At 40.2% G+C, this 27,905-nt stretch overlaps 4 protein-coding genes across 4 annotated transcripts; 3 read left to right on the top strand and 1 right to left on the bottom strand.

Annotated features, from left to right (window-relative positions):
* The first annotated feature begins 20 nt into the window (after positions 1 to 20).
* Positions 21 to 16,479, top strand: LOC119745923 (methylmalonic aciduria and homocystinuria type D homolog, mitochondrial-like). The gene is made up of 8 exons (XM_038222600.1): positions 21 to 167; positions 1,110 to 1,184; positions 1,693 to 1,822; positions 2,630 to 2,856; positions 3,869 to 3,971; positions 4,165 to 4,304; positions 5,090 to 5,176; positions 15,966 to 16,479. The coding sequence occupies exons 1-8, from the start codon at positions 117 to 119 to the stop codon at positions 16,161 to 16,163; spliced, it is 1,011 nt and encodes a 336-aa protein (XP_038078528.1). The 5' UTR covers positions 21 to 116; the 3' UTR covers positions 16,164 to 16,479.
* LOC119745921 (E3 ubiquitin-protein ligase TRIM71-like) lies at positions 6,687 to 12,859 on the bottom strand. Its single transcript, XM_038222599.1, has 2 exons — positions 12,628 to 12,859; positions 6,687 to 10,428 (listed from the first exon to the last, which is right to left on the bottom strand). Exon 2 carries the CDS (start codon positions 10,415 to 10,417, stop codon positions 8,357 to 8,359), a length of 2,061 nt encoding a protein of 686 aa, XP_038078527.1. The 5' UTR covers positions 10,418 to 10,428; positions 12,628 to 12,859; the 3' UTR covers positions 6,687 to 8,356.
* Positions 16,480 to 17,783: 1,304 nt separating the features above from the next.
* Positions 17,784 to 21,694, top strand: LOC119746222. Its single transcript, XM_038223041.1, has 3 exons — positions 17,784 to 18,011; positions 18,707 to 18,875; positions 19,388 to 21,694. The coding sequence occupies exons 1-3, from the start codon at positions 17,866 to 17,868 to the stop codon at positions 21,275 to 21,277; spliced, it is 2,205 nt and encodes a 734-aa protein (XP_038078969.1). The 5' UTR covers positions 17,784 to 17,865; the 3' UTR covers positions 21,278 to 21,694.
* Positions 21,695 to 22,463: 769 nt separating this feature from the next.
* LOC119746182 (carbonyl reductase [NADPH] 3-like) lies at positions 22,464 to 26,525 on the top strand. The gene is made up of 6 exons (XM_038222996.1): positions 22,464 to 22,612; positions 23,169 to 23,435; positions 23,786 to 23,898; positions 24,169 to 24,294; positions 24,723 to 24,867; positions 25,232 to 26,525. Exons 1-6 carry the CDS (start codon positions 22,595 to 22,597, stop codon positions 25,391 to 25,393), a joined length of 831 nt encoding a protein of 276 aa, XP_038078924.1. The 5' UTR covers positions 22,464 to 22,594; the 3' UTR covers positions 25,394 to 26,525.
* The last annotated feature ends 1,380 nt before the right edge of the window (positions 26,526 to 27,905 follow it).

Raw genomic sequence — 27,905 nt, 5'->3', positions numbered from 1 at the left:
ATACGTATATCGCACTGCAGAGGAAGTCCGAGAATCTGACATTATAAAATTTACTTACTTTTAGTTGTACGTGAAAATATTTGTTGCAAGTTGGCCTCGTATAACTTAGGCATTAAATGAGTAAAAACCCGACTGTATTTACCGAAACCTGTAAAGTAGGAGCAGACGTAAGTGGTTTCTGCTTTATTGAAAAAAAATGTTGCAACCTAACGCCGATTCAGCGGTTGTGTACACAATCTATACTATCATCATCAATGTAGTCAGACCTCCTGCACGAAGTCAATGGGCCGGTGACTGCTCTATGTTCCGACACCCCTATGTTCCGACAACCTAGATTGTGTTACCCCCGGTTAGGGTTAGGGTTAGGAATAGGAATAGGAATATGTGCAGTCGGAACATAGGGGTGTCGGAACATAGAGGTGTACTCCCAGGCGTACCGCGAACTTACACAGCGCTCTACATCAGGAAACAGTCGTCGGCGCGGCGCAGGGGAATCTGCCGTGTATGCATGCAGTGCATTATGCGCAAGCGCACCGCACCACATTTGCATGAGGTCGAGGTCAGACGCCATTATCATGCAGTTTTGAACGTGAGCACAACAACGACAACCTAGGCAGAGGGGGTCTCCAGAATTGAACGGAAAATTTCACTTTTTTTCCGGATCGTAAGTAAAGTTAAGTACAACCATCTTAATCATCTATGTCTACTTGTACCTCAGGTGACATATCTAGTAATTTGGAGGCCGTTTTGAAGGTGAAATCTGATGTTTTTTGTTGGAAAATGTTGGTTTTTGGGACTGTCAGTGACTGTGTTGTCTAGGTCGAGGAATGGGCTTGGACCCTACTATCGCCAGACCATGTCCAAATTTTTAAAAAGGCGATAAGTTGGGTCCAAGTTACTCGGACTAATACTTATAGTGTTTCTTCATCATATTTATAACTTTTGGTACATTCCGGATGATAACTTTACCCTGGCTGAGCGGGATTTCAACAGCAACGCTGGTATTTTTTAATTTTATGACGTTTCTCGACCTTTAACTTAAATTAAAATTAAGTTTAATTTTCTAATCTTTATTTCAACATTCATTCTCATTTGTAATCGTATTTCAGAAACTAACTGACATTGTTGTGGATTCCCAATCTTCACTGCCGATGACACATAGGCCAACTGCCAGAATGGCCAAAGTAAGTGCTTTTAGTTTTAAGTTTTAAGGAAAGAATATTGCATTGTGATTCCACTTTACTTTTTTTCATCATCTCAGTGAAGCCTAGCCCCATAAATGTGGGTTAAATACTGGACGTACTCAGTACTACTAAGCCACACAAACCGATAAACCAAAATGTGTGGAAAAGGTCCGTTGCTAGGGTAGCTTAAAATCAAATAAAAATCTATTTCGTCTCTTTATAATCACCAAAACCAATCGTGAACTGCTTATTTAAAAAAAATGTTGAATTTTGTACCTTCAGAGGTCCAGTTATCCTGTAAGTTCGGGCAAAAGTCGGACGGTTTTTGGGCAAAAGTCAGACGGCTTTTGGGCAGAATAGAAATCACGTAGCGTGCTTGAAAGGGTCATGATACTCGTGGTTTCCACTGCGCGTTCGTCAACTTTACCAACGTGCATCAGAAGAATACCTGTTATTTAGTAAACATCGGTTACATCCTTATCTCAACTTTCTGTTCTCTTTCCTGTAGTTGTTAAGCCGCACTCGCCTTGTTAGCTACCTGCCGGGTCTGAAGTCACTTCAGCAGCGAGCGGCTCTCGTCTGCGCACCCAGAGCAGGCTTCTCATGCAGCAGTGCCGGAAACGAACCTAACGCTGAAGGTTTGTAGTGCTTGGCATCACTAAATACAGGCTGCCCCCCCCCCAAAAAAAACCTCGCTGAACCCTCAAAGAGCTCTCTGTTTCACAGCTTTATTAAGCATTTATAAGTCAGAGTTATTTTGATTTGTCCATAAACCTTAATTTGTTAATATACCAAAAACATCATATCACGACTTGTTATGTTGTGGTTAATTAACCCTAACCTTCCCAAATCCTCTTCGCAAAATTCCCAAAATCTCCTTAACCTTAAGGGTAAAACTAGCCAGCCAAACGTCAGCAAACCCGGTGATCGAGTGGTAAGACATCTAGACTAGTAAGCAGGAGGTCGTGATTTTTTTCTCGCAACTCCTCGGACAATGTTGAGTATTCAGCCTTTATGGCATCATGCCAGTGAAGGGCAAAACAACCTAATACTGAGCCTTTGACCTGATTGAGGGTGCATGGTATCTTATATTTGCTAAGTATCACAGATTTGCTGAAAACAAAGCGCTTACCAGCCAATGTATCATGCATTATGCATTACTAGACATTTATTCAACGTTGTTCTTCATATATAAATTAATGTTATAATTATATGTATTATATTGGATATAAATTAAATTCAAACCAACATTTATCATAAATCAACACAATAAATACATACATTGTACTCGAACAACGTTAGTATAGGGTGAAGCATAGCTTTTGTACCCCATTAATACTAAAATGTGACTGATTTTTTTTTCCCCAAGGAATTTACCTAGCAGATAAATTTGCTCAGAATAATTCCAAATCCCAATAAGCAGCTCTTTTATTTTCATTCTGCAGATGTCCAGTTTGAGGCGCGTTCGTCGGGCATTTCCGATGCCGATCTGGGACCACTGGGCCCACCCAACCACCAGTTCCCTCTGCCCGGCAACACGGGGTTGGCATCACAGGCTAATGCCTCGTTTGTCCCGGTAGCCCGCGAGGCGGTTCCCGACATCCTCACCAAAGCTCTTCCGCAGGACCGCCATGCCAGCATTCTTGCTCAGTTTGTGAACACTGTTTCTGAGGTGGGTTATGAAGCATTTTCGTTATTAGTGTAGGGTCAAGAATAGGGGTGTGCATTGCCGGGTAGTACGGAAACCGGGTACCCGATTGATAAAAGACTTGGGTACCCGGGTACCCGGATATCCGTTAAAGAAATCCAACCCCAAAATTCAGATCTCGGAAGTTTCTGTTCAGATTGTGCATAAAGGTCCGCGCAATAATACTACCACATTGGCGCAATGCAGCAATTCATGTGTGTACAGTCACTGTGACAGTGTGAGCTTTATAGCGTTATGGTGAAAACTGCAACTTTCACAAGAGTCGTAAATTTGACATCTGTTTTGTAAATTCCATGTAGCCTGGTTTTCAGTTTAAACATTCCCGAAAAATGACATTCAAAACCTTTCTTTTTCATTGTCTGAGAAGTTGCCAAGTAACTTTTAAAGGTCTTTCCGTATACCCGATCCGTAAAAATGGAACTGATTCCTGACATTGTCGGGTACTCGAATATCCGGTTCCGATGCACAGCCCTAATCAAGAAACTATTGTTAACGCTAACCTTCCCAAATCCTCCAAAATTCTTGTTTCAAAGTGGAGGATTTTGCAGGATTGAGGCTATATGGCAAAAATTGTGGCTGATTTTGGAGGATGCACTGTGTCAAGGTCTTGGGCCAGACCTTGTGTTGTTTATACTCTGCCATGCATAAATTCAGGCCTAGATTATACTTGAAATCCTCCGCACTGCTCCAGGGTGTCACTGGCTCTGCCTCAACATATTGACAGTGATTGCCGGAGGCTTTTGCAGGATTGAGGCAGTGGTCACCCTCCAAGGACCACATTCAAGAAATAACGGAAGATTTTGGAGGATTGAGTCTGTATGCAATTTTTACATGGAGGCAGTTGGAGGATTTTGAAGGATTGAGGTTGCATCCTGGCAAAAATGCCTAGGGAGTTAGGGTTAACAAAATAACTGTTTTCAATATTTGTGGCTCAGTTTCATTTTGCTATTTCTCTGGTTGTTGTACTACTCTACAGGAGCATGACCTCCCAGGAGCGAAGACAGACAAGGAGTCCTTCAAGAACCATCCTCAGGCCCTTGAATGCATCGCCCAAGACTGCCCAGAAAACCTCAGGAAAGGTAAGAAAAATCTCCTGTAGTGTTTTGCTTGTTTTTGTTGCAATCAACTTCCAAAATTCCGACCAAACTTGTAATGGATTTGTTGAGGAGTTTGGAATGTTCACGGTTAAGGAACTTTAATGCTACTCTAATGGCTGGCTGTAGGGGGAGACATTTTTTTTTAACAGACTTTATAACCCTGATTCTTTTGCAGAATTCCTGGGCTTGTTTCCGGGGGTACAGATGGGGAGTTCCGACAAGTTGACCGTGGTGACTCTCTGCCAGAGGACAAAGAACAACATGACGGGTTGGAGCAATGAAGTGGAGGAGGAAAGAAACGAACTCATGGACAATGTAAGACTGATGCTCGGTCTCGCAGCATTGTTATTGAGTCCATCCCAAGTCCTTTGAAGACTTCACAGGTCCTCACAGGTCCTCACATGTTCTCCAAAGCCCTCACAAGTCCTCACAAATCCATCACACGTCCATCACAATTCCTCAAAAGTCCTTGGTAGACTTCATACGTCCTCCCAATTTCATCACAAGTCCATCACAAGTCCTCACAAATCTTCACAAGTCCTCTCAAGTCCTTGCTAGACTTCTTAAGTCCTCATAAGTTCTCATAAGTCCTCACAAGTCCATCACAATTCTTCACAAACCCTCAAGTCCTCACAAGTCTATCATAAGTCCTTACAAGTTCTTGCTAGACTTCTTAAGTCCTCACAAGTCCATCACAATTCTTCACAAACCCTCAAGTCCTCACAAGTCTATCATAAGTCCTTACAAGTTCTTGCTAGACTTCATAAGTCCTCACAAATCCATCACAATTCCTCACAGGTCCTTGCTAGACTTCATACGTCCTCACAATTTCATCACAAGTCCTCACAAAGTCACACAAGTCCTCACAAGTCCTTGCTAGACTTCATAAGTCCTCACAAGTCCATCACAATTCTTCACAAACCCTCACAAGTCCTCACAAGTCCTTGCTAGGCCTCAAAAATCCATCTGTCATAATGTGTGGTTTTTACGTCTTTTGTGCTACTTTGGCAACGTTGGTTTCCACTTCCTTTCATCACTTTCATTTTACTATATTTTAAAATACAAGTATATTTTAATTTTATTGTTTTGCTTGATTGCAGTTTTTCGAGAGTGCCAAGGAGATGTGCAGGGTCCTTTCTGACGCCGGTTACTGGGCTGACTTTATCGATCCCTTATCGGGCCAAGCTGTAAGTACACTACTCTTTCCTGAACTTTTAAATTTAATTTAAAAGTTTCCGATGTGAAACTGTCAAGTGCTGTTTACAATGTCTATGCTTTTTCCTGACAACAGAGGGCGCTATTGCTGGGATGTTAAGTCAATTTATGACCCTACAATGTAGCACAGCTATTTTGTTTGAAGATGGGTGTAGGCCAGTAAATAGGCTCGAATTTGCCTAGGCCGGCCAAATCATTGTCCGCCATCAAATGCTCCAATATTGAAGCATTTTGTGGGCCATGAACTTTAGAGTTTGTAGAAAAGAAGGGTGTAAGCCATGCGCAGGACTGCAAGCTCGTATTTCTGTGAAATGTTGATGAAATTGGGCCCTACAATTGCTCTGTTTTGCCCGGAGCGCAGGCATCATTTTTTTCAAAATGGCGATGGGTTACAGAACTACCTTTAGGGGTGATTATCTTTGGATGGAAGTTTCTCCCAAAAGTCATTGGTTAAACCCCCCAAAACATTGAACAGAAAAGGAAAGATGACAAAATAAGCTTCAATTTGATGTGTGTCTCAAACAGCTTGGAGAGTTGCGAGAATTTTTCCTGAATTTCGGAAGTGTGGGCGTGTTTATCACTGGGGTCTATGGCAGTTTTTTTACTGGTCTGCAACCTGATTAAGTTTCCTCATTAACTATTTCTTGATGATAGAGGGCGCTGTTGCTGTGATATCAGTTCAGAAAAACCACTCTTTTAGAAATTGTTACTAAACCCCGGTATATTCGCAAATTTTTCCAAAAATGGCATGCATTTTTTAATGGAAAAAACACAACAAAACCACAAATTAACTTGAAAAATAACAGAGCTTTAAGCCTTTTATCTTTAACAGCTGTAACACTAAAGTCTCTACTTTCAGATAACATCTCTGTTTTGTTCATGAATATGGAAACTTTAATTGGCATAAAAATAAAGAATTAAAACAATTTATAATGGCAATACAAAGATTGAAAGTGCATGATAATTGAAGACAAAAAGGACATTGGTCTTTTGTGATTTACAGAATGCATTTAACAATGTTCACCCTCTGCTTTAGTTTTACTAAATGGGAATTGTTCTGTGGTCACGTGTGTGACATTTTGATCAGTCACGTGTGTGACATTTTGTAATTAAAATGATGCTAATTTGTGCACGGAAAGACCAACTTATGAAACTTCTTAAGAAATTTGCATCTTTACTTACTAGCAACACCTTAGTGAACAATAAGGCCAAAAAAAAAAAAAATTGCTTCTGATTACATGGCATTCAAAAATAGGGTAGGAAAGTAGTGACTTTTTTTTGGCCAATTTGTTTTGTGTACGATCATATGGAGGCGTCTGCGTGTAGTCAAGGGTAAAAGGTATAAAGTGATGGTTTTGGGTTTTTTCCCCTCATTTTTCCAATAAAAAAAATTAGGGTAGGGGCTGTCAGAATAGGGTAGGTAGGGAAATGGAAGCAGTACTATTTTTATTTTTTTGGCCTAATCATTTTTATTACATCACATAAAACACTTTTTTGCCAAAATATTTTTATTTAGGTTCAAATTTTAAAGAATCGTCCAAAAGTGATACAGTGGATATTGTAAAAAAAAAAAAAAAAAATTTAAAAAAACAAAAGGGTTTTAGTTGTCCCCTTTAAAATCCAATCAATCCTTTCTGGATATTGATGTTAGGCAAAGCCTCATAAAATGATAAGCAAATATCAGTAGCCCTGCAATGGGAGTGCTTGGCAGAGCTCTTGCGTGATACGAGATTATAATGAGAAGCACGCTCATAAGTACAGATGGCTGGGGTTATTGAGAATTGCTTAGATACCAAAGCAGATTATAGGGAAATTATTTGCAAGGTGTGCCATTATTGCTTACTATGGCTAGAGAACGGTGCCTTGTTAAAATTTTGGGCCGGTCTAGTATATGTTTGCATGTTTGTTTCAAGGTTTTTGGATCCAAGGGAATAAAAGTTAATTTTCCTGTATAAAGCGCAGGGTATAAATTGAATACTTTTGTTGGGATAGGGTGGGGGAGGACACACTCCTCGAAACATGTTGAAATTTAACTCCGAAAAACATTGGTGCTGAGGGATAACTTCATAGCACATAAAATTTTCACGGAAAACAATTGTGGTTTGCTTCTTGGGCGAATTCCAAACAAAAAAAGAAAACTGAATGAAATAAAATAATAGTTTCTAGTCAAAAGTCAAACTGAATGCCAGAAGCAGTTGTAAAATTTTGTGGTATACATTATGTTTCAAAACATCAGCTGCTATACAGGGTGGACTTCTATGGTACAATATGGTTTCTGCAGTATATAATATCCCTGCTGGTGAATTTGCAGTATATACATTTTTTTTTCATATTTTTTCCTGAGCTTTTTAAATTGTGTTAGAGTGTAAAACCAATGGAATACAAGACAGCACTAAAAGTAGGCCTAAATCATTCAACTATATATGTTTGTGCACACAAATGCCTCAAATGTACAGTTTGGATTTTCCGTAGTAGGGCTGCCCTGAAGATACCGAATACTCGAATATTCTATCATCAACGGAATATTCGAATATCTTTTATCGGCACTTTATTGTCAGGTGCTACTTTTTGTCAACGGTAACCTTTTTTGGTCAACTTGTTTATCAACGGTAGCCTTTTTTTGGTCAACGTGTTTATCAACGGTAACCTTTTTTGGTCAACTTGTTTATCAACGGTAACCTTTTTTTTGGTCAACTTGTTTATCAACGGTAACCTTTTTTTTGGCCGACGGCGGTTCATCTTTCACATCCTTTAAGAAGGTCAAAGCCCTTTGTAGATGCTGTGACACACTCCAGCGCCCAATATCGTTTGCCGCTCGCCAATTTTTACTGGTGCGCTCTTCGTGTACTTTTTACCAGCGCAGCACGTAGATGCAGCTAGCAGTTTCGAATATGCGAATATTTGGTCAAAGGCAATTTCGGGTATCAAATACTAAATTATTTGGAAATGGACAGCCCTATTTCACAGCAAAGTATGTAACACTATGTAAATGTAAATTACTATTATGATGTTCCATTGTTGACACCTTCTGCCCAAAAAGTCAGTGGGTTATATCACTGATGTCTGAAATGGTCAAGCTGCAACTGTCCACCTGACCAGCTGTCAAACTTTAGGATCCAAATCAACTAAACACAATGTAAGCCAGGTCTTGCTCATTCAAATGGGATGGGATATCTCCATAAGCAGTGGCTGCTCATATCCAGAGCCACCAGAAATCCAGTCTTCGTCACGGCAATCCGTCGGGTATACGGCGCGATGAGATCCACCAGGATGCTCCCCACGAACCGCCCGGTGTCAAGATTCAACATTTGGACCCGGTTATCGGACTCGTTGTGTACTAGGAGATAGCCACTAGCTGTGGCCACCATGGCACCAGGCTGAGGCAGCTTGTCCGGGGATCGTATCTCCTTTGTGTACTCCCCCGTCCCCTTGAACATCTGGACGCGACAGTTCTTGGCCTCGGTCACAAAGACATTGTCGCTGGGATCGATGAAGATGTAGTTCGGGAAGTCAAACTCGCCGGGACCTGATCCGTGCTTCCCGATCTGCCTCCAGAATTTGCCCTCCGGGGTGAAGACAAAGATGCAATGTGCCCCGCGATCACTGACGTAGACTTTGTTGTCTGAGTTGATGGCAATGCCATACGGCTGCTTGAACTCGTCATGGCCGAACTCCAGGACTTGTTCTCCTTTGAGGGTAAGGATTTGGACCCGCTTTGCGTTGAGTAAGAGAGCAACTAGGCAGGTGGTGCTGGCTGCAAGGAGTACAGGCTCTTGCCCAGGGAAGGGGAAATCGTACTTGTACTGGCCTTCGGAATTGAGGCACTGCACACGCTCATTTTCGACCGTGTCTGCAATGATCAGGTCCCCCTCACAAGTCATGAGGACATCTGTTGGGTTGTCGAATTGGCCCTTCCCGTGGCCCCTCCGGCCGATTTGCTCTTTCTCACTGACTGGCATCACGACATGAGCCAACAGGACATTGTCCTGACCGAGCCGGTTGACTTTGATCTCGTAGAACCCAGGCTGTTTCGGTTTGTACTTCAGGGTGTAGGTGCAGATGACGCCGCGCCGCTTCATGGATCCCACGACGGATCCTTCCACGTCCTCCCCTTCAGGATCCAGAATGGCAATCTTGAGATTCTGAAGGGAGAGCTTCTGTGTCTTCCCGAGGTCCTTGCCATCTTTCCCCACGCAGGGGAGGTTGTACTCACGTGGCATTTCCACTGCAACAGTGCAGTTTCCACCAATGAAGGCCTTGTTGGGGAGAAGGCGAATTGGTTTCACCTCCACCTCTAGTGGACTATTGCTGATTGGATCCCCACTTATTGTGACTCTCAGGAAATGAAGGCCAACCTTCTGCGGAGTGTAGATGATTTTGTAAATGCCGTTCATGCAGTCTTCTACTCTGCAGGGTGTTACAGCCCCCTCTGGGTCCTCCAGCGAAGCGCAGATGTCAGCCCCGCCGCCCGTACATTCTTCTCCCTTCTGGTTCAAGCCTTTGACTTTAGCAGTGCTCTCTGCTAGGACCAGGGCTGGATGCGCATTGATGATGGTCCGAGATGGGTCTGCATCTCCAAGATACACCGTTCCAAGGTGATCGACAAAATCATCAAATTGCTGCAGAACACGTTCATCAAAACGTGAAAGGTGGAACGGAGTGTTGGCCAGCTCAAGAGCTTTGTGTAAAGCTGGGAGCATTTTGTCAAGGTCTGTTGCGCCGTTGTTGTTCTGGTTGCTTTGTGAGGTTGCCTGGGCGACCGCGTCAACCCCATTCTCTCCAATCTTTGCATTACCCTCATCACCATGCTCGCCCTCGGAGATCGTCCTCATGCCACCGTTTAGACTGGCATGGTTCATGTTCAGGGCCATCCGTTTTGGAGCCAGAAGTGAGCGTTTCAGCCTCCGATGCTCCTGATGCAACTTGGAGAGCAGAACCTCCTCTCGTTCCTTGAGCTTCCTCTGGCAGCGTTGGAAGCAGGCCATCACCTCCTGCCGAGTCGCCTCCACGTTGCTCTCCAGCTGACGCTCCCGTCTCCCTATCTCCTCGTGGAGCTGCTCCAAGTTCCTCAAGGCTTCCTTGGCCTCTCCTTTCACATCCTCTCCCATCTCGGATGATAGTTTGGTGGCATTACTCACCAAGACTTGCTCTTTCAAGTCAGTGTCTTGACAAACTGAGATGGTTGTCTCCGCAATTTCTGTCTTCCCATCCATTTTTTGCCTCACTGGAAAAAAATAAAAAGATAGCAAAAACTGAATTATGCAACTACATACAATGTTGTATATAAGTCTACAAGTTGTTTACAGCTCATGTTCATGTATCAGTTCAAATTAACTGAACTCAGGTTTGTTGCAAATCCTCTGGAGACTCATAATTTTTTACTCGCTAATGTCCACACTTACCCGTGCTTATCTAATATCTGAATACATGTAGATGTATGTATACTTTTCTTAGTCCAATTCGATAAGTGAATTGAGGATTCAGGGAACATGTGTCAAAGTGTGAAGACCAATATTCCGAACAACTCCCTCACAGCTGCGGACGCTGTGCGTGGACATCCGTGAACGCTGCATTAGATCTGCATGTACGATGTACTGTACGTACCTTTGCGTTCCCAAGCTACCTGTCATAAGCAATTAGCAATGAATGGGATGGTCCTATTATTAAAGATGGCTTAACACGCATTCTATGCAGACCCACCCTTGTGTGGCTTAACATAGCCTCGCCTGGCAGAATCAGAGTTGTTTTTTTTCTACTCTAAATTACAGTCCAAAGGTCATTGCAAGTGGAACTTTGGATATGATTTTTGGAGTGAGCAAACATTGGCATTAATGTGGAGTGTTTGTTTAAAATCAGAAACGGTGACTTGGGGTTTTTTTTTTTTTTTTTTTGGTTTCGTTTTACATCAGAACCTTCTGTGTGGTTTTTGTGTGCCTTTCAACTGATTAATGGGAAATTGTATTTGTGTTTTGAAATAAGCAATTTATAGGGATTGGAAATTCCAACATTACTCTATTTTTTGGCTTTCACTTTTTTTTGGGGGGGGGGGGCACATGTAGTAAAATTACAAGACTTTAAGTATTAAATAGCTCAATCGAGAAAATGTACACAATAAATCTCGTAGATCGTGGAGTATTTTAAAGAGTGTCGGACTTGAGTTGATGTCTGCAATGTTTTCAAGAATGTTCAATTGTTACTGCACATAGGAGTTTGGAATATTCAAGAAGATTTCAAACTTGAGGGCCAAGACAAATTTGACAAACTTCGGAAAAGAAATCGGAAAAGGAAAGGAAAAAAAGGAGGAAAGTTATAAAAAAAAAAAAAAAAAAAAATTCATAAATTTTATATCAGCACTTGCTTTGGTACATTCGTAACCAAATTTATCACGATACTAAATATACAGTGTTTTATAAAATAACCTCAGTGAAAGGTAAAACCCAGGATTCAAATGATCCCCAGTGGTGAAGCCAGATTCTACAATTTAATGGGGGGGGGGGGCAAGAAATATTTTCTGGGGGAAATAAAAATAATATTTGAATTCCAAAGCCAAGGCGCAAGTAATGCAATAGTTCTGATTCTGAACAACGAAGGGAAGAAACAGAATTAATCTCCATGCAGATAATGTGGTGGAGGGGGAAACTCCCCCCCCCCTCCTCAACTCCCCCCCCCCCCCACCCTTAGTGTCACCACTGTCGCATGCCAATCCTCATGCTCATAACTCAATCTTTTTGATAGTGTTTGCAGTTTACCATGTTAATATTTTGCTGAACGTTCCTGTTGGCACAGTATGAGAGGCAACTTACTGACCCCAACATTGTGAATGGAATGCCCCGTAATTGTCTCTTGAATGCCTTTTTTGGTGACGTGCCGTTGAGCATATTCCGAGTCATGTCACACATGTGTGGTTATGTAAAAATCCACGTAGGCGACTTAACTTCCTTTGTATTGTATTGTTTGTTTGTTTAAAGGCAATATGCACAGTTTTTGTAAAGGCAGTACCAGTTTCCGTTCTGATTGACAAAAAAAATCATATTTCAAACTCTGTTTCAGTCAGTGAAACAATCGTAGGTATCCAAAACAGAATCTCGAATGTACAAATCTATAAATCTATAATTCAACAACTACATTTTGTAATATTGCTGTGGTTCTAAATGTTATAGTAAGTAGTATGATAAGCTAATTAATTTGTTAATGGGGGGGAGTAGTTTGGGTGTTGGTTTTAGGGGAAATAGACCCAGATGAAAAGCCTTTTCTTGGGGGTGATGGGGGGGGGGGGGAGTTTGGGCATGTTACCTCCCAGATCAAACTTAAGTTTGGCTAGAAACATGCCGAAACGCCACTGTGTTTTCGTTTGAAAAAATCATGTGCTGTCAGCAATAGCTAAACACATGGAATACAAATTAAGTGATGTAAATTTCCTTACCTTATTTAACGACGTTTTCTTGCATAAATCCAAAGAAGAAGCAGTTAACACCCCAAAGATGAACAGTGCTCATTGTGTGGTGCTCAAATTGGAATCAATTCATAAATTGGCTGCAAGTTTAGACGAACAAGTAGACTCCTTTTGGAAATCTGAAGTATATTTTCTGCTTGCTTCAATCCTATTCATTCTGTCCTTGGTGACTAAACACAGTCAGTTGTCATCCTGTAGTACAAGTAAACCACACACAATGTCCACATGACAGGGCCCTTATCACCGCACACTACACTTGCACAGTCAGCAGTCAAGGCCCCTCCCTATGGGTATTTGTTAAGGCCTGCCAATGCTAGCCATTTGATTGGCTATCTGGATCTTGCTACACACTGGGTACATTCTTTCCATATTTATCCAGATATGACATCTGCAGATTATTACCAATAATCCCTGGTGTGAATACCATCTATTGAAGAATATGAATATTGATCTTTAAAGGGAATTCCCATTTCTGATTTAGATTTTTTTTTACCACTGTTTCCTAGTTTTGTTTGCCTTTGTATACCAATAATACCAATTATTACTTGTTGAATGAAAACTAGAAAAAACATAGGTGATTAAAAATTAAAGATTCAATAAACGCATGTGTTTACAAATTAATTTCCTTTGATGGAAAATTTTGGTTTCATTTGCCAGGGGCCAGAGTCAGTGTGTTGCATACATACATGTATGTACTTAGTAAATTTGTATTGTGAGTAAATAATGTTCAAAGTTCAATGGACAAATTGAATGATAAGTTGAAAGAAATTTCTGTTCTTTTTTTCTGTTTTGAATATCTCTGGTAGTTATAACCTGCCAAATAAAAATTATTTTGTTTTAGCAATCGCCTTTTCTTTTTTTTTAATGACAGGGAAAGTATTCTTATACTTTTTCCCAAAATGGCTGTTGATTTTTTTTTCCAAGATTTTTTTCATTGTGACATTTTGTATCACCAAAATGGCTTACAGAAGCCAAAAAACAAGAAGTGCTTACGATTTTTTGGCAATTTTTTTGTGTGTTGATCATTATGTAGGTACTGTATTTGCGTGTAGTCAAGGGTAAAAGCTAGTAATTTATGGTTTGGGGGGTTTCTCTCATTTTTCCCCCAAAAAATTAGGGTCGGGGCCCAGACCCTGTCAAAATAGGGTAGGTAGCGTAACCAGAAGCAGAAATATTGGTGGTTCATTGGCCTGATTGGTGATTTGGAAAAACTTGATCTCCAATCCTTAGCTTACGTATCAGTATTTAGTTTTGGTATTGTCAAATTTATAGCCTATTTCCTTTGTGTAAATTTCCGGTCGGACTTATCCACTTAAATTTTTTTTTCCTTTCCTGGAACGTTGACATTGTTTGTTCTCTGTTGCTGATAATTCACTTGAGTTTCATTGAGAATTCTTTGCCTGAACGGTAAATACACAACTTCAGCAAACGTCATGGTTGATTGCTTGTAATATTGAAAATCCCTTGATAGTCCATGTCCACCGAGTTGATTTCCGTACCATTGAAATGGTTGTCCGTTTGATCCACATTCTCAATTAAGGATATGAGTCACAGACCACACCCGTAGACCTTTACAAAACAAATTATGCCAAATGTGAAACCGGTAATAAACTTTGAAAAGATCTTGGTCCAAATTCAAGTACAGAATTTTGAAACTTGATATTCTCAAAAAGTTATCAAGCATCTAAACTCTCTTTTCACTTTGAGTTTTGTCAGTTTGGTGTTAATATAAACGGAAACCCCAAATGGATATGGAGAAACTAGTTTTGTTCAGTTTGGTATCCCCATGACTTTGACCTCAGTGCAGTGTCCCATCGCAAGACAAGTCAACTGCACCGTGGTGACACAGTGGGTCGGCGGTCTAGCTGCGTGGGCTGTTATCGACCACTTGCTGGCATGTTTTTAAAACCCATGGAAACCATAGAAGTTATGGGAAACTCTAGTGAAACAACTGAACAAGCAGATGGTGGAACATTAAAAAAGGAAGAAAATGGAGTTTTAAAAACCTGAGCCTCAAGAGTAAAAAAAAACCCTAAAGTCTGTACATCGTAAACTCTGATGTTGTAAACAACTTTTACCCTAAGTTTAATGGACAATCCATGAAAATTCCTACAGTCGTTTCCTCTCAAGATTGGGGATTAGGTCTCAATTTCCGGCATGTAACTTTTCCTCAGACCCGCTGATTTCCCCGTTTTTTTTTACTTCTCATGAATGCCATTACAAATTGAAAAACACTGTACAAAGTCTTGTGTTCAGTTTGGAATTTGCTCGTTTTTTTTCCTTCTAAATTCCTGTTGCAAGCCTGTAATTTGTAGGTCAGATTGTCGGAACTATTTATCCTGAGTTTGTTCAACAGTGTACTTAAACTTGACATGGATGTCACGTCCTCTTATGTAGCCATATCCCATGACCTTGGTGACCAATTTTTGATGAAGGAAAAAAAAATACAGGACAGCTTCGGTCATTGACACAACAGGATGTTGCGTATGCATGCATAAATGCACTAACTTTTGTGCTCAGGATTGATAGTAACCAGTTGTAAACGCTATCTGGCTATGTGCATTCGCAGGGTATGGGTGGGGGATGTGACGGGTTAAATCGTCAAGCTTTCCCTGAGTCTCCAGTGATGGACAGAATGCACGTCAGTGGTTCCCTTTGGTTTTGTACACACAGTGTTTTGAACTTGAACTTGACCGCTGAACACGGCCTGTCGTAGCAAATGTCACTCCATGGGGGGCCTCGGGGTGTTGCAAAATATGAAGTTACAGTCAGAAGTATCATACAAATAGTATACAAATGACTCTAACTAGTCTTAATTTTAAAATTTGGCCAATATACATGTACATGTACAATGTATCTTGTCTTTTTAAAAAATGGTGGTTTTTTTGCCAAAAATAATCGTAGCGGCAAGTTATTAAATCCTGCACAAGACAGCAGCGAGAAAACTCATACAGATAGACTTAGAAAAAAATTGGCAACATCAGAATAAATGTATCACACACAAAGTGAAACCACACCTTTATTTTGACAGAAAACTTTGTGAGCCCAATTGCATGGAGTTGTAACACAGAAAATATTACTTAGCATATTTACACGCTTAGCAGAAATGAGCTGGGAACCAGTCACAAGCTATAGACTTCACATTATATTTTGGCAGGTAACCGTTTTTTTTTTCGCTAAGCAAATGTTTCATGTGCTTAGCAGCTCCGTGACCTTTGACCCTGATTTCTAATACAAATCAGCTAACACCTGTCTTTATTACATTTCTACTCTACTTTTTCTTTTCTTTTTTCCTCCTGATTTTCTAGTTTCTCGGAGACCCGAACCCAAACACCACCCTCCTGGAGACGGACGAGAGGTTTCGCTCTCTGGGTTTCGAGATTGAAGACTTGGGATGCTGCAAGTGCATCCGGCACTCGGAGTGGGGCACGCACACGTTCGTGGGGACCATCTTCACCAGTGCACCGCCAGACAGCAAGCTCATTTCCAGCATTTTAAAGAACTGAAATAAAACAACAATATACATGGACGTCAATTTTATCTCCCTGGGTATTTTTTTTGCGTAAGAAGTTTCCCTGCTATCCCTAGTCAGAGTATTATGATGAGCATATTAGTTGGTTCTCAATTTCGTTTAGTTTAATTAGGTAATATTCAACATTTGCTTGTGCTATATGTTCAGAAATGGATGGATTTGGGGGTTAGTATTTTATAGTAAATATTGTTTACACTATTCTGTTTAAAGTGTTTTGTTCATAGATGCTAGAAAAACCAAGAAAACAAATGCTGTTGTTGAAGTCTGGTTTTCCTGACCCTACTTCAGACGAAACAGAGCAGTAGATGTCAGGGAATTGCCAGGTCAGGGAACCAGACTAGCTGGCTTGCACCCGTTCATGGATGTGAAATTGATATTGCAAACAAAATGTGGACTGAGTAACTTTGCTAAATTGGGGCTCAGTGTATTTGAAAAAAAGTATGTTTTTTCCTCCAGTGTTGGTCGGCCAACCGTCGTTGGAAATTGATACAAAAGTTCCACTTTGCTTGAAAATGGCAGCACACCAGGTGCCATGATTTCACAGGATGCTTGAGACTATTATTCACTTACAGTCAAGTGAGCCTTTATATTTTCATAATAATTTAGTAGTTTTGTTTTTTGATGTTTGCAAATGTTGTATATTACCTTTAAGCACACAGACTTGTTTAACAGGTTAACAAACAAAATAGTATCTGATGAATCCCCAAAATGTACCCTGGCTCCCAAAAATCCTTCCGATATTGACTGTGGAAACAAAATGTACCAGAGTTTTACAAAATCCATCTACTGTCTCGACTTCGGAAGGTGTGAAAATCAGAAAATTTAGTAAACAGAGATAATTATGATCTTAACTGAATATATTTGCATGTTCTGCTATGATATTGTATTGATAAAAGAATATGCAGGGTACAATGTTGCAGTTCGTGGTATAACTGTTTCATAAAAAAACCAAAGTTCATGTCAACTCATTGTCACTGAGTGGATTTTAAGAAAGTGTGAGATTCAAATGAATTTAACATTCGTTATTGTATATTTTGTTTTGAGATCTTTTTTTTTTTTAAGAATTATTTCTCTAAGGAAGTTATTCTGCCAATTGCATGTGATGATATTTTCAATAATTGCAATAAACGGGTTTGTTTAATTTAACAGACATGGATAATATGTGCTTGTAACAATGTACATAGAAAAAGCGAAAAAAAAAACTGTTCAGTGTTTACTCTATGGCTACAGAATGAGACTGGCTTGGTTGTGAGTCCTTGAACAATACAGTACTTATGTGCTATAGTAGTATTACAGAAAAATATTAATGTTTGGCATTAATAAAACTTCAGTATTGATAACAAAATTAGCAGGTCTTATGGACTTTAATTTTTGCCTGTTGTTTGAGGGAAAATGTTGGGCAAACGAGAGGGGGTAGTATTTCCCAAAACTTCAAATTTACATGTTTGCCCTAGTTTTAACTAAAAGTTATGATATTACATCTAGTATATTTTTTTTTTATTTAAAACGGACCAAACATGTAGCCGAGTTCGAAACGAAGCCGAAATTTGAAAAACACCTTTCGACTTGGAGACTACAGAGGGCGCTAGTTTACAAAGACAGGAACGAAAAAAACATGTCCGCCTCCTGTCATCGAGCAATGCGGTGAATTTCTTCGCAGTAAAATTGGTTTCAAAATGCCGAAAAGCAACCGCAACTGCGCTGTAGGTGGGTGTTCTCACACCCAGAAGACGTGTCCCAAAGGGAGATTCGTGGGTTTCCCGAACGAAGACCGGCAGCCGGAGAGAAGAGCGTTATGGGTCAAGCTCGTTCAGCGTGGAAGGTGAAAAATATTTCGTCATTTGTCTTTCGATCATATCAACAAATTTCAAAGTTGATTTGATAGTTGTACTTGTAGAATTTACTTTATCTTAAAGAGCTTTCAAAATGCAACTAAACAAATGGTCTCCTAGTCCTAACTTCATAGGGCAAGCAGTTCTGACATTATTGCAATTTTGAAGTTGTTTTTTTTCCTCTTAAAATGACGCTCGATTTGGCTGAAATAAATGTGACCTCGTTAGTTGATTATGTCAAAATGTGTACACACGTATGGGAAGTTTACAAACAAATAATGGCATCACTGTTTTGGGGAATCAACAACTTTTTTTGCAATGTAATATAGTAATAATAACAAACCAAACTTTCTAAGGTCAACTACACCCTGCGATTCTCTTTTATTGATGTTTGGAGCTGGAGCTATGCGAAAGTATCCCTGTAATTGTATGTGATTCACGCTGTCAAACCTTTTCAAAAAAGGCGGTCACAAAAATTAGGTCATTTTGGGCATGAAAATAGCGCCACCAATGTCCGTGCGGTGGTTCAACCTAGCAATTAGCATTAGTCCTGAGACTAGTGAGAGAATAGAATAAGTGCTTGCTCATTGAACAAGTCATTTTGTAATTTAATTTTTCTATTAAAGTGCATTGAAATGTTGCCTCTTTCATTTTTTTTTTTTTATATGTTGCTTTTACTCCGCAGCCATTGGATACCCACAAAGAACAGTCGGGTCTGCAGCTGTCACTTCTCCGGGGGTTACAAGGTCGATGACCCCAACGACCCCGCCTACAACCCCAGCATATTCCCCCCGATGCCGGAATTGGACAGGCGGGTCCGGAAGACACTGATGGAAGAGATGTGTAGACGGAAGGTACGTTGGTTATAACAATTAATTTTGTTTGTTTTTTCAGGTGCAACAAAGAAATTATGTTTGGTCACCAGTAATAACCTGAACAAGCCACTGCACTGCAACACAGTTCTTCGTTCTAGTATCAAACACCACACGTTCACGGCATAGTTTAACTTTGATCAAGTTATAGTCTTGTTACGAAAGATAGGCTACAAATGTAAAGGTTATATCAAAATGTGGTTTTGCATGGTTCGCCTAAGTAGTCAGCGTAGGCGATTACAACTTTGGGGGAATGGATTCTAATTCCAACCCGAAATCACAATTTCATTGAGAACGGATTCCAAATGTACCCAACTAATTGCTTATCACTAATGCAAGGTCAACAGGTGACAGATGCCAAGTTACATATTTGGTTAGGTTGTCAAAAAGATCTCAGCATTGTTGGGAATATAAACAAAATGTGGTGTTGGTATTCTTCTGGACTTTTTTCACACTTTTCCCATTTAACCACCATTTTTTTTTTTTTTTTATAGGCACAAGAGGGACATGCCACAATTGACATGAACTTTGACCTACCTTTTCAACCTGCAAGCAGCCAGACAAACGACAACAATGACTTCATGACATTTGTGTCGACCGCATTAGATCTGTCCACAGAAGCCAGTGAGGACTTCACCCAGGTTGTGAAATCTGAGCCAGGTGTCTTGATATCAGACGCTGAGCAACTCGTCAATGGCAGCAAAGAGACTGTAAAATCAGAAGCTTTGCCAAGAGTTACGACTACAGCTGAGCCCACAACTGGTAGTAATTTAAGCATTGGTGGTCCGATGACATCTAGTTGTCAACTTACTACAGGCAATCGGCTCCCCAGGGATGGTCCATTTTCCACCAGTGGTAATCCTGGATGGGTCTACATCAACCAGTCCAGGCCTGTTGGGGGTGCAATGAATCTGACTCGTGATGGCCATGAGCCAGCATCCAAACGGAGAAGGTTGCTTCTACCACATCATAAGCAACAGACTCCAGTACGCTTGCAGAAGTTTCAGTCGACAAACCGCAAGTTCACAGGGAATCTCAGTGTCGCTAAGAATCCCAGGAATTCACAGATGAGACACTTTTCAAGAGCAGCAGGGAGTGTTGACTTGAACAGGACCAGAGCCACAGACTTGTCCATTGCTTCGTCAGAGCGAAATGCGACAAGTGTCCAGCCTCGCAACTGTATACTGTCTAACTTGTTGACAAACAGTCGGCCTAAAGAAGTACAGACTGTTCTGAGCGTGGCTAGCCAAGCTGAATGGAACAGTTTATCAGCACAGACCAACAGCAGGTGTGTTGGATTCCATGGATGGAATGATATCTGCTTCTCAAGGACCACCGTTTTGAGTGTCGCAGGGGTGAGCCCTGAAGTCTTTGACCTTCTGCTAGGTCATCTCCCAGAGGTCATGCCCGGACTACCTGCCCACAACTCACTGCTCTTATTTCTGATGAAACTGAAACTGAATGTGCCATTTGAGTTCCTTGCCAATGTGTTTGGCATCACTGCTGCCACTGCCTTAAACATCTTTACTCATGTCTTGTCCGTTATGGTCACATATCTCTCAGATTTGATTCAGTGGCCATCAGACACCTGTAAAGATCCACTGCCTCAAGAAAGCCTCCGGACTTGTATTCCTAAAGTTAGCCTCATTATCGACTGCTTGATTATTCAAACAGAATTGAACCAACTTGAGCTGATATCACAGGAAATAGGCACGTTTGCCGTCAAAATCCTGGTAGGACTGCACCCCAATGGCAGTGTAGGCTCTGTGTCCAATGCCTACAGTGGTTGTGCCACTAATAGTGATATGTTGATCCACTTGAGAATGCCAGATTCTTTAGAAAAAGACAGTCATGTGCTTCTCCTTCAGCATGATAGGGGTCTGCAGCAAATTCTTACAGCTAAGGGTTTCAGGGTGCTAGCTCCTCCTTTTTCTTCCCGGCCCGTTCATGGGCAGAAAGATCCAAGCACGTGCTCTGATTTTAAGGAAGTTCCTCAACGACATACAGAAACCGTGAATGAGTTGTCGAAGCTTCTTGAGCCGTCAGAACTTCCAGCTGGCACAGATCCTGAAACTGTTGATGGCTTTCTAGAATCTGTTGATGGCGTTCTAGAGTCAGTTGATGGCCTTCTAGAGTCAGTTGATGGCCTTCCAGTAGTAGCAGAAGCACCATCCTCTACTGCAGGTCCTTCATCTTGCCCTCAGCCTCAAGGAACTGTAAACACTACTGCCAGTGGTATCTTTGCCGGGAAGATGGCCCAGCGATTGAGATCCTTCAGTATTCTTGCCAACATGTTTGAGAGCAATCTCTTGCCTCTCATAGACGATGTGGTCTGTGTTTGTGCGGCATTAAATAATCTTCAGGAACCTATAGCGGTAGTCTGACAGATTGAGAAAGCATCTGTTGACTGACAGTACAGAAATGTCAAAGTTTTAAGATGTTTCATTAAGGATGTTGAACTGTTGGATATTGTTGGATTCTGCGGGGATTTGATCAAGAAAGAGAATTTGTTATCACCAGATCAAGTGCAATAAACAATGTGATTATAGTTTGCGAAGACAAAAGAAAGATGGATCATCCAACTCAGATTATCAAATCTCAATAAAGAATATTCAACAAATTTTATCTGGCAATTTTATTTATCTTGGAAAATACTGTCACAGCTGAAGTATTGAATTGCACAAACGGGCGTGAAACAAACTGTGTTCTGATTATTTTACGAATTTACATTATATTGTAATGAATCTTTTTTATACAAAATGTGATGACCAGTCAATAAATATTTGAACTCCGAATGTAAACGTGTTGTACTTCCTTTCCTAACTAAATTTGTTTGGGGCCAGTACAAAATATTTTATTTAAAAAAAAAGGGGGGGAGGGAGGAGTTAACTATTTCTTGTGATTTATTAAAAGGGTGGTTTAGTATTTTCTCATGTACTTTTTGACATCGAATCCTTGAATGAAATTTTTTAAAGGGAATATAGAACATTTGCTTTTGCTGTAATTTTCAGAAATGAATGGATATGGAGGTAAGTTTGCTATAGCAAATATTGTTACTCGGACTTGTTTGAAGTTTTGTGTTCATAAATGCTGGGAAAACCAAGAAAAACAATTGTGTTCCTGTAGAGTGGTTCCCTGACTCCACTTCAGATGAAACGGAGCAATTTATAGATGGGGGGAATTGTAAGGTCAGGGAACCAGTCTAGCTGGCTTGAACCCGTTCATAGGTGTGTAATCCATTGCAAACAAAATGCAGACTAACTAAATGTGATAAATTGGGGGCAGTATCTGAAAAAGCCAGTTTTTTCCAACGCTGGTCGGCCAACCAGCGTTGGAAATTGATACAAAGATATCACTTTTCTTGAAAATGACCGCACACCAGGTGCCATGATTTTCAGGATGCTTGAAACTGTCATTCAACAGTCCAGTAAGGTATTTCATAATAACTTGGTAGTTGGTTTTGTTTTTTTTTTGTTTTTTTTTGCAAATGAATATTCCCTTTAAATCTCAAAACTGGCAGCCCACGTGGTAGGTTTGGAGCAATACCTGTATTTAGAATTAAGCGAGCGCCCTCAAGAGTACAGAAGACGCTAATGTAAACGTGGAAACAGACTGATCCTAGCGTGCAGTACAATTGAAGCAATATTTTGGAGTTTTGCGGCCTTTTTGAGAAGAAAATCGAATAGTGACGACAATCAAAAATGGCCAGGGCTGCTTTGGTAAGTGTGTTCATTTGTTTATGGCAAATACAAGAAAACTTGGTGCACAGGAGCTAAGTGAGTCTTCTGGAATCAGAAGCGAAGGCTGACGTCTTACAATATTGTGACGAGCTGACGACAAATGGACGAGCAGCCTTCTGATTAGCCCCATAAATGTGGCCAATTTACTGGACTACCTCCGTGGATAAAGGCCACACTTCCCCCTGACAAAAACATGTCGAACTTTGTCAAAATGTGATTTTCACATTTAGGCTTTCTTTTGGCGCTTAATGCAAACTCCTCGCGCATGTAATCATCATGCCCACGGCTAGCAGCAGTTTGTTGTTATATTACACAAAAGTGGCATTGCAATTGACGTCACAAATATCTTTGCATGCTTAGCATGCTAAGATCAGACGTTGGACGGGAGACAGAGGGCTGCGTAGGACAACTGGTGCTACTCAGACTAACTTGGGACCTACACAACACAAACATTTACACTACTCACTAGAAATTGTTTATGAATTTTTTTGAAATTGAATTATTTCACGATGCAAAATATTACAAAACTCATCAGGTTACAGGTTCCAACAAAGGTATCGGTTTTGGCATAGTCCGGTCCCTCTGCAAGAAACTAGACAGCGACTGGACGGTGTACCTGACCTCCATGATAGAGGAGGAAGGGAGAGAGGCCGTGGCCAAACTGAATCAGGAAGGGTTGAAACCAGCCTTCCACCAGCTTGATATCTTGGATCAGGCCAGTATTGACGGGATGCGGACACACTTGCAGAAGGAGCACGGAGGTCTGGATATTCTCATCAACAACGCTGGCATTGCCTTCAAGGTTTGTTTGAATCCGTACAATTTGAGGAAAGATTGTTGCAACCTGACGACACTTTTTCCTTCATATATCATCTCAATAAAGGTCAGTCATTGCAAAAAAAAAATTGAAAAGACATGAATCTGGGACTGAGAAACATTTCAAATTTCGTTAGGATATGGTACGGAGAGTCAGGTTGGAGTAGCGGTACTTTCCTCGCCTTCGACTGCTGTGACTCGGGTTTGAATCCCGCCTAGGCCAACATGTGGATTGGGTTTTCAGTCCCTACCTGATTCCATGGGTTTCCCCCGAATATTCTTCTGGGCTTTTCCTTTTTTATTCTCTTCTTTTCACATTCTCCTAATTATTCACAGGAAAATGCTACAGAATCCATTGGTGTTCAGGCCAAAGCTACCATAGGAACCAACTTCTTTGGGACTCTGGCTAACTGTCGAGCTCTGATCCCCCTGATACGGTCTCACGGAAGGTACATATTTGTCCCATTATTACCCCTGATTGTTGGGTGTCATCATCTGTGAAAACTATGATATATGCGAGGCGTCTTGGCAAACCGAGACAGAATTGGGCAAGGGTCGAAATAGTTGGTTTGCAGGTTTTAGGATAGAGCATGGGCGTCGCCAGGATTTTTCTAGAGGAAACCCCTTTACTGCATTGCCTATATTTCTACAAAAAATTTGGCACTGTCGATACTGTGTACTGACATGAATGTTGAATCCTTGTCAATCTGTTTTGGAAGAGTTGTCAACGTTGCAAGCCGACGAGGGAAGTATGCATTTGAAGCCATGAGTTCTGAGGTCCAAGGTCGCTTTCTGGCCGCCAAAACTGAGCAAGATGTTGAACAACTCATGAAAGATTACATTGAGTAAGTACAGTTTTTCTCCACTGCATGCTTGCCCTAGTTGTTAGAATTGCAAAGATTTAAGGGATAATTAAAGGCTATCAGAGGTTAATTAAGGTTATCATAGGTCATCATATCAAAGGTCATCTGAGCTCAAGATAAATGTCATCAGAGGTCAGATTAGTTACACTCAGAGGTCACTTAAAGGTCATTTGAGGTTACGTTATGGTCAGGTCAGAGAAAGGTCATTTGAGGTCACATCAAGGTCATCAGAAGCCACTTCAATGTCAGAGTTAAGTTAAAGGTCATCAGAGGTAAGTTAAAGGTCAACAGAGGCCAAAGATAAGGCTAATACAAGCTCAGAACCAAACAGGGTTATTTGAGAAATGTCCATCATTGATGAAGTCCCCAAACCGAGCTTTTTCTTGTGTTCTTAAATTTCTGCCTCTCAGAATTGCCGAAGGTGGCGACCCAGCTAGCAAAGGTTGGCCGGCATCCACCTATGGTACCTCCAAGATGGGTCTGATTGCGCTGAGCAAAATACAGGCGGCTGATATTCTGAAAGACAAGACTAGAGAAGACATCCTTATCATGGCTGTAAGAGTTTACCTTAAAAAAAAATGCAGGAAATGTTTATTTTTTGGGCGTGCCGTGCAAGGGGGGCTGTAGATTGTGAGTTTCAACCAGCTTTTTGGGTTGCGATGCGTGTGTCCTTGGGCAAGGCACTTTGCTACTATATTGCTTCTCTCCAATTAAGAGTAAAGTACCCTTGAGAGCATTGTTGTGTTCGAATTTACCATTTATGCAAAAATGACAGCATGGATTTGCATATTCCCCAGAGAGTTGACATTTAAGCCCAATGAGCGAGGGTAATAATAATGTAGCACCTTAACTGCCAATATTTGCGGATATGGGAACTTTATAATTACACATTTACTTCTATTTTCCATGCATCTTTTAGTGTTGTCCTGGCTACGTGCGCACGGACATGTCCAGTCATACAGGCGAGATTTCTATCGATGAAGGGGCTGATACGCCAGTCTACCTTGCCCTCCAACCCAAAGGCTCCAGGGAAACCCACGGCAAGATGTACAGGGAGAGGGTGGTCTACTTTGATTTCTAAGTCGCCCAATATTAGCTTGTACTTAGACACACAGAAACCAAGGGCGTTAGCACAGGCTAAATTTTAAGCTCTTCTCATTGGATAATTGGTTAGTAATGGCTCCAGGGGGCTCAGGAAGAGAGTGGTCTACTTTCATGTCCAAGTCTTCCAGTATTAGCTTGTACTTAGACACACAGAAACCAAGGCCGTTAGCACAGGCTAAATTTTAAGCTCTTCTCATTGGATAATTGGTTAGTAATGACTCCAGGGGGCTCAGGAAAGTGGTTTACTATCATTTCTTAGTCTCCCAGTATTAGCTTGTACTTAGACACACAGAAACCATGGCTGTTGGTACAGGCTAAATTTTCAGCTCTTCTCATTGGATAATTGGTTAGTAATGACTCCAGGGGGCTCAGAGAGAGAGAGTGGTTTACTTTCATTTTTAAGTCTCCTCATATTAGCTTGTACTCACGCACCCAAGATTCAAGGGTGCTGGTACAGACTGCATTTTCAAAGGCCCTTATTGGATGATTTACCTGTGATTGACTGGAGGGCCAGGACAGTAAAGAAGAATTGATTGTATTCATGATGAGGTTTTGATAAAGGCGATGACGAATTTAAGTTCAGCAATTCCAGAGCATGACCAAGTGATGTAAGTTTTGATTTCCATTTAGAAAACTCTTTCAAAGAGATTTACAAAGAGATGTAAAAAAAATGTTTATTGTAAAATATTTGAAGTGTTTAAGCAAGGTTTCTGTACACTTCATTGAGGATACTGAAATAATGTACAACAGCAAAGTGATTTTTTGCGACTTCTTTTGTTCTGATATTAAAAATAAGTTTGTTACTGTGATTTTTTTTAATTGTATACTTATAGGGACACATTATAGGAGATTGTGCTCTGTATGATTATTAATCATTTTATTGCTTTGTTCTTTGCCAACCATGCCAGCCCTGATATTTTGTAACGATCATAATTTATCTTTAAAAATGAAAAAAAAAAGTCTCAATGTCTTCAGTTTAGATTAGACGACAGAGGACATTTAAATTCTGAAATAGGGTAAAACTGAAATTGGAATGTGTGGTCATGGAACAGCATTTAATTAAAGTTGACTCATCAATTTTGTAAAAAGAACTTTTTGTTTCTATCAGATTGAAGTCTTATTTTCAGTCATTTCATTTGTTTGTTACAGAACTTCATGTTTGTGCATGCTATCTCCAAATTTCCCAATTTCTTTGATTTTAATCAAAATTTTGCAAAGAATGTCTCAAACTTAATTTCCAGAACAGTTAGTTTATTTGTGCAAATCCTGCCAACCAATAAGATTTTTGTCACAATTTCTGAAATTGAATTTGAATGAGTTCAAAATTTCTTAAACTTCTACAAAAATTAATTTACTAGGGGTTAACCTTGCATTTTAATTAAGGGTTGGCCGAAATTTCAATGTGTTCAAATTTTGAAAATCTACAAATTAATTTGCAAGGGGTTAGCCTTGCATTTTTATGAAAATGAGGCCAAAATTTGAATTTGCTCCAAATTTCTCAAATCTCCACAATTATTAATTTACAAGGGGTTAGTCTTCCATTTTTATAAATATCAGGCCAAAATTTGAATTTGTTCCAAATTTCTCAAATCTCCACAAATATTAATTTACAAGGGGTTAGCCTTGCATTTTTATGAACATAAGGCCAAAATTTGAATTTGCTCCAAAATTCTCAAATCTCCACAAATATTAATTTACAAGGGGTTAATTTACAACGGTGTTAGCCTTGCATTTTTATGAAAATAAGGCCAAAATTTGAATTTGCTCCAAAATTCTCAAATCTCCACAAATATTAATTTACAAGGGGTTAGCCTTTCATTTTGATAAATATCAGGCCAAAATTTGAATTTGTTCCAAATTTCTCAAATCTCCACAAATATTAATTTACAAGGGGTTAGCCTTGCATTTTTATGACAGGCCTAAATTTTTATTTGCTCCAAATTTCTCAAATCTCCAAAAAATATTAATTTACAAGGGGTTAGCCTTGCATTTTTATGAAAATTAGGCCAAAATTTGAATTTGTTCCAAATTTCTTGAATCTTCACAAATATTAATTTACAAGGGGTTAGCCTTGCATTTTTATGAAAATTAGGCCAAAATTTAAATTTGCTCCAAATTCCTTAAATCTCCACGAATATTAATAATATATTAAAAGCATCCTTAAGCATTTCTGAGTAATTTGGAGAAAATTCATTTTTTGGCCAAAATCGAAAAAAAAGTAAGGGGTTAGCCTTACTTTTTTTTCGATTTTGGCCAAAAAATGAATTTTCTCCAAATTACTCAGAAATGCTTAAGGATGGTTTTGGAGCATGATTTAATATTCAGACCGGCAAAATTCGCTAAATTTTGGCCAAAATTGTGACATTATTGGGTAAAATTTCATATACATGTATTTGACCTATTTTACCTCAAATTGTGGACGTAATATTTCTTTTTAAAGGCCTTTCTTGTCCAATGTAGGAGTGGAAACGTGTTCTAGGGACCCTGAG

Source organism: Patiria miniata, unplaced genomic scaffold, assembly GCF_015706575.1.
Source record: "Patiria miniata isolate m_02_andy unplaced genomic scaffold, ASM1570657v1 HiC_scaffold_7, whole genome shotgun sequence".
Classification (NCBI taxonomy): domain Eukaryota; kingdom Metazoa; phylum Echinodermata; class Asteroidea; order Valvatida; family Asterinidae; genus Patiria; species Patiria miniata.
Note: the sequence above shows the minus strand (reverse complement) of the source record. Positions and strands in the feature narration are given on the sequence as shown.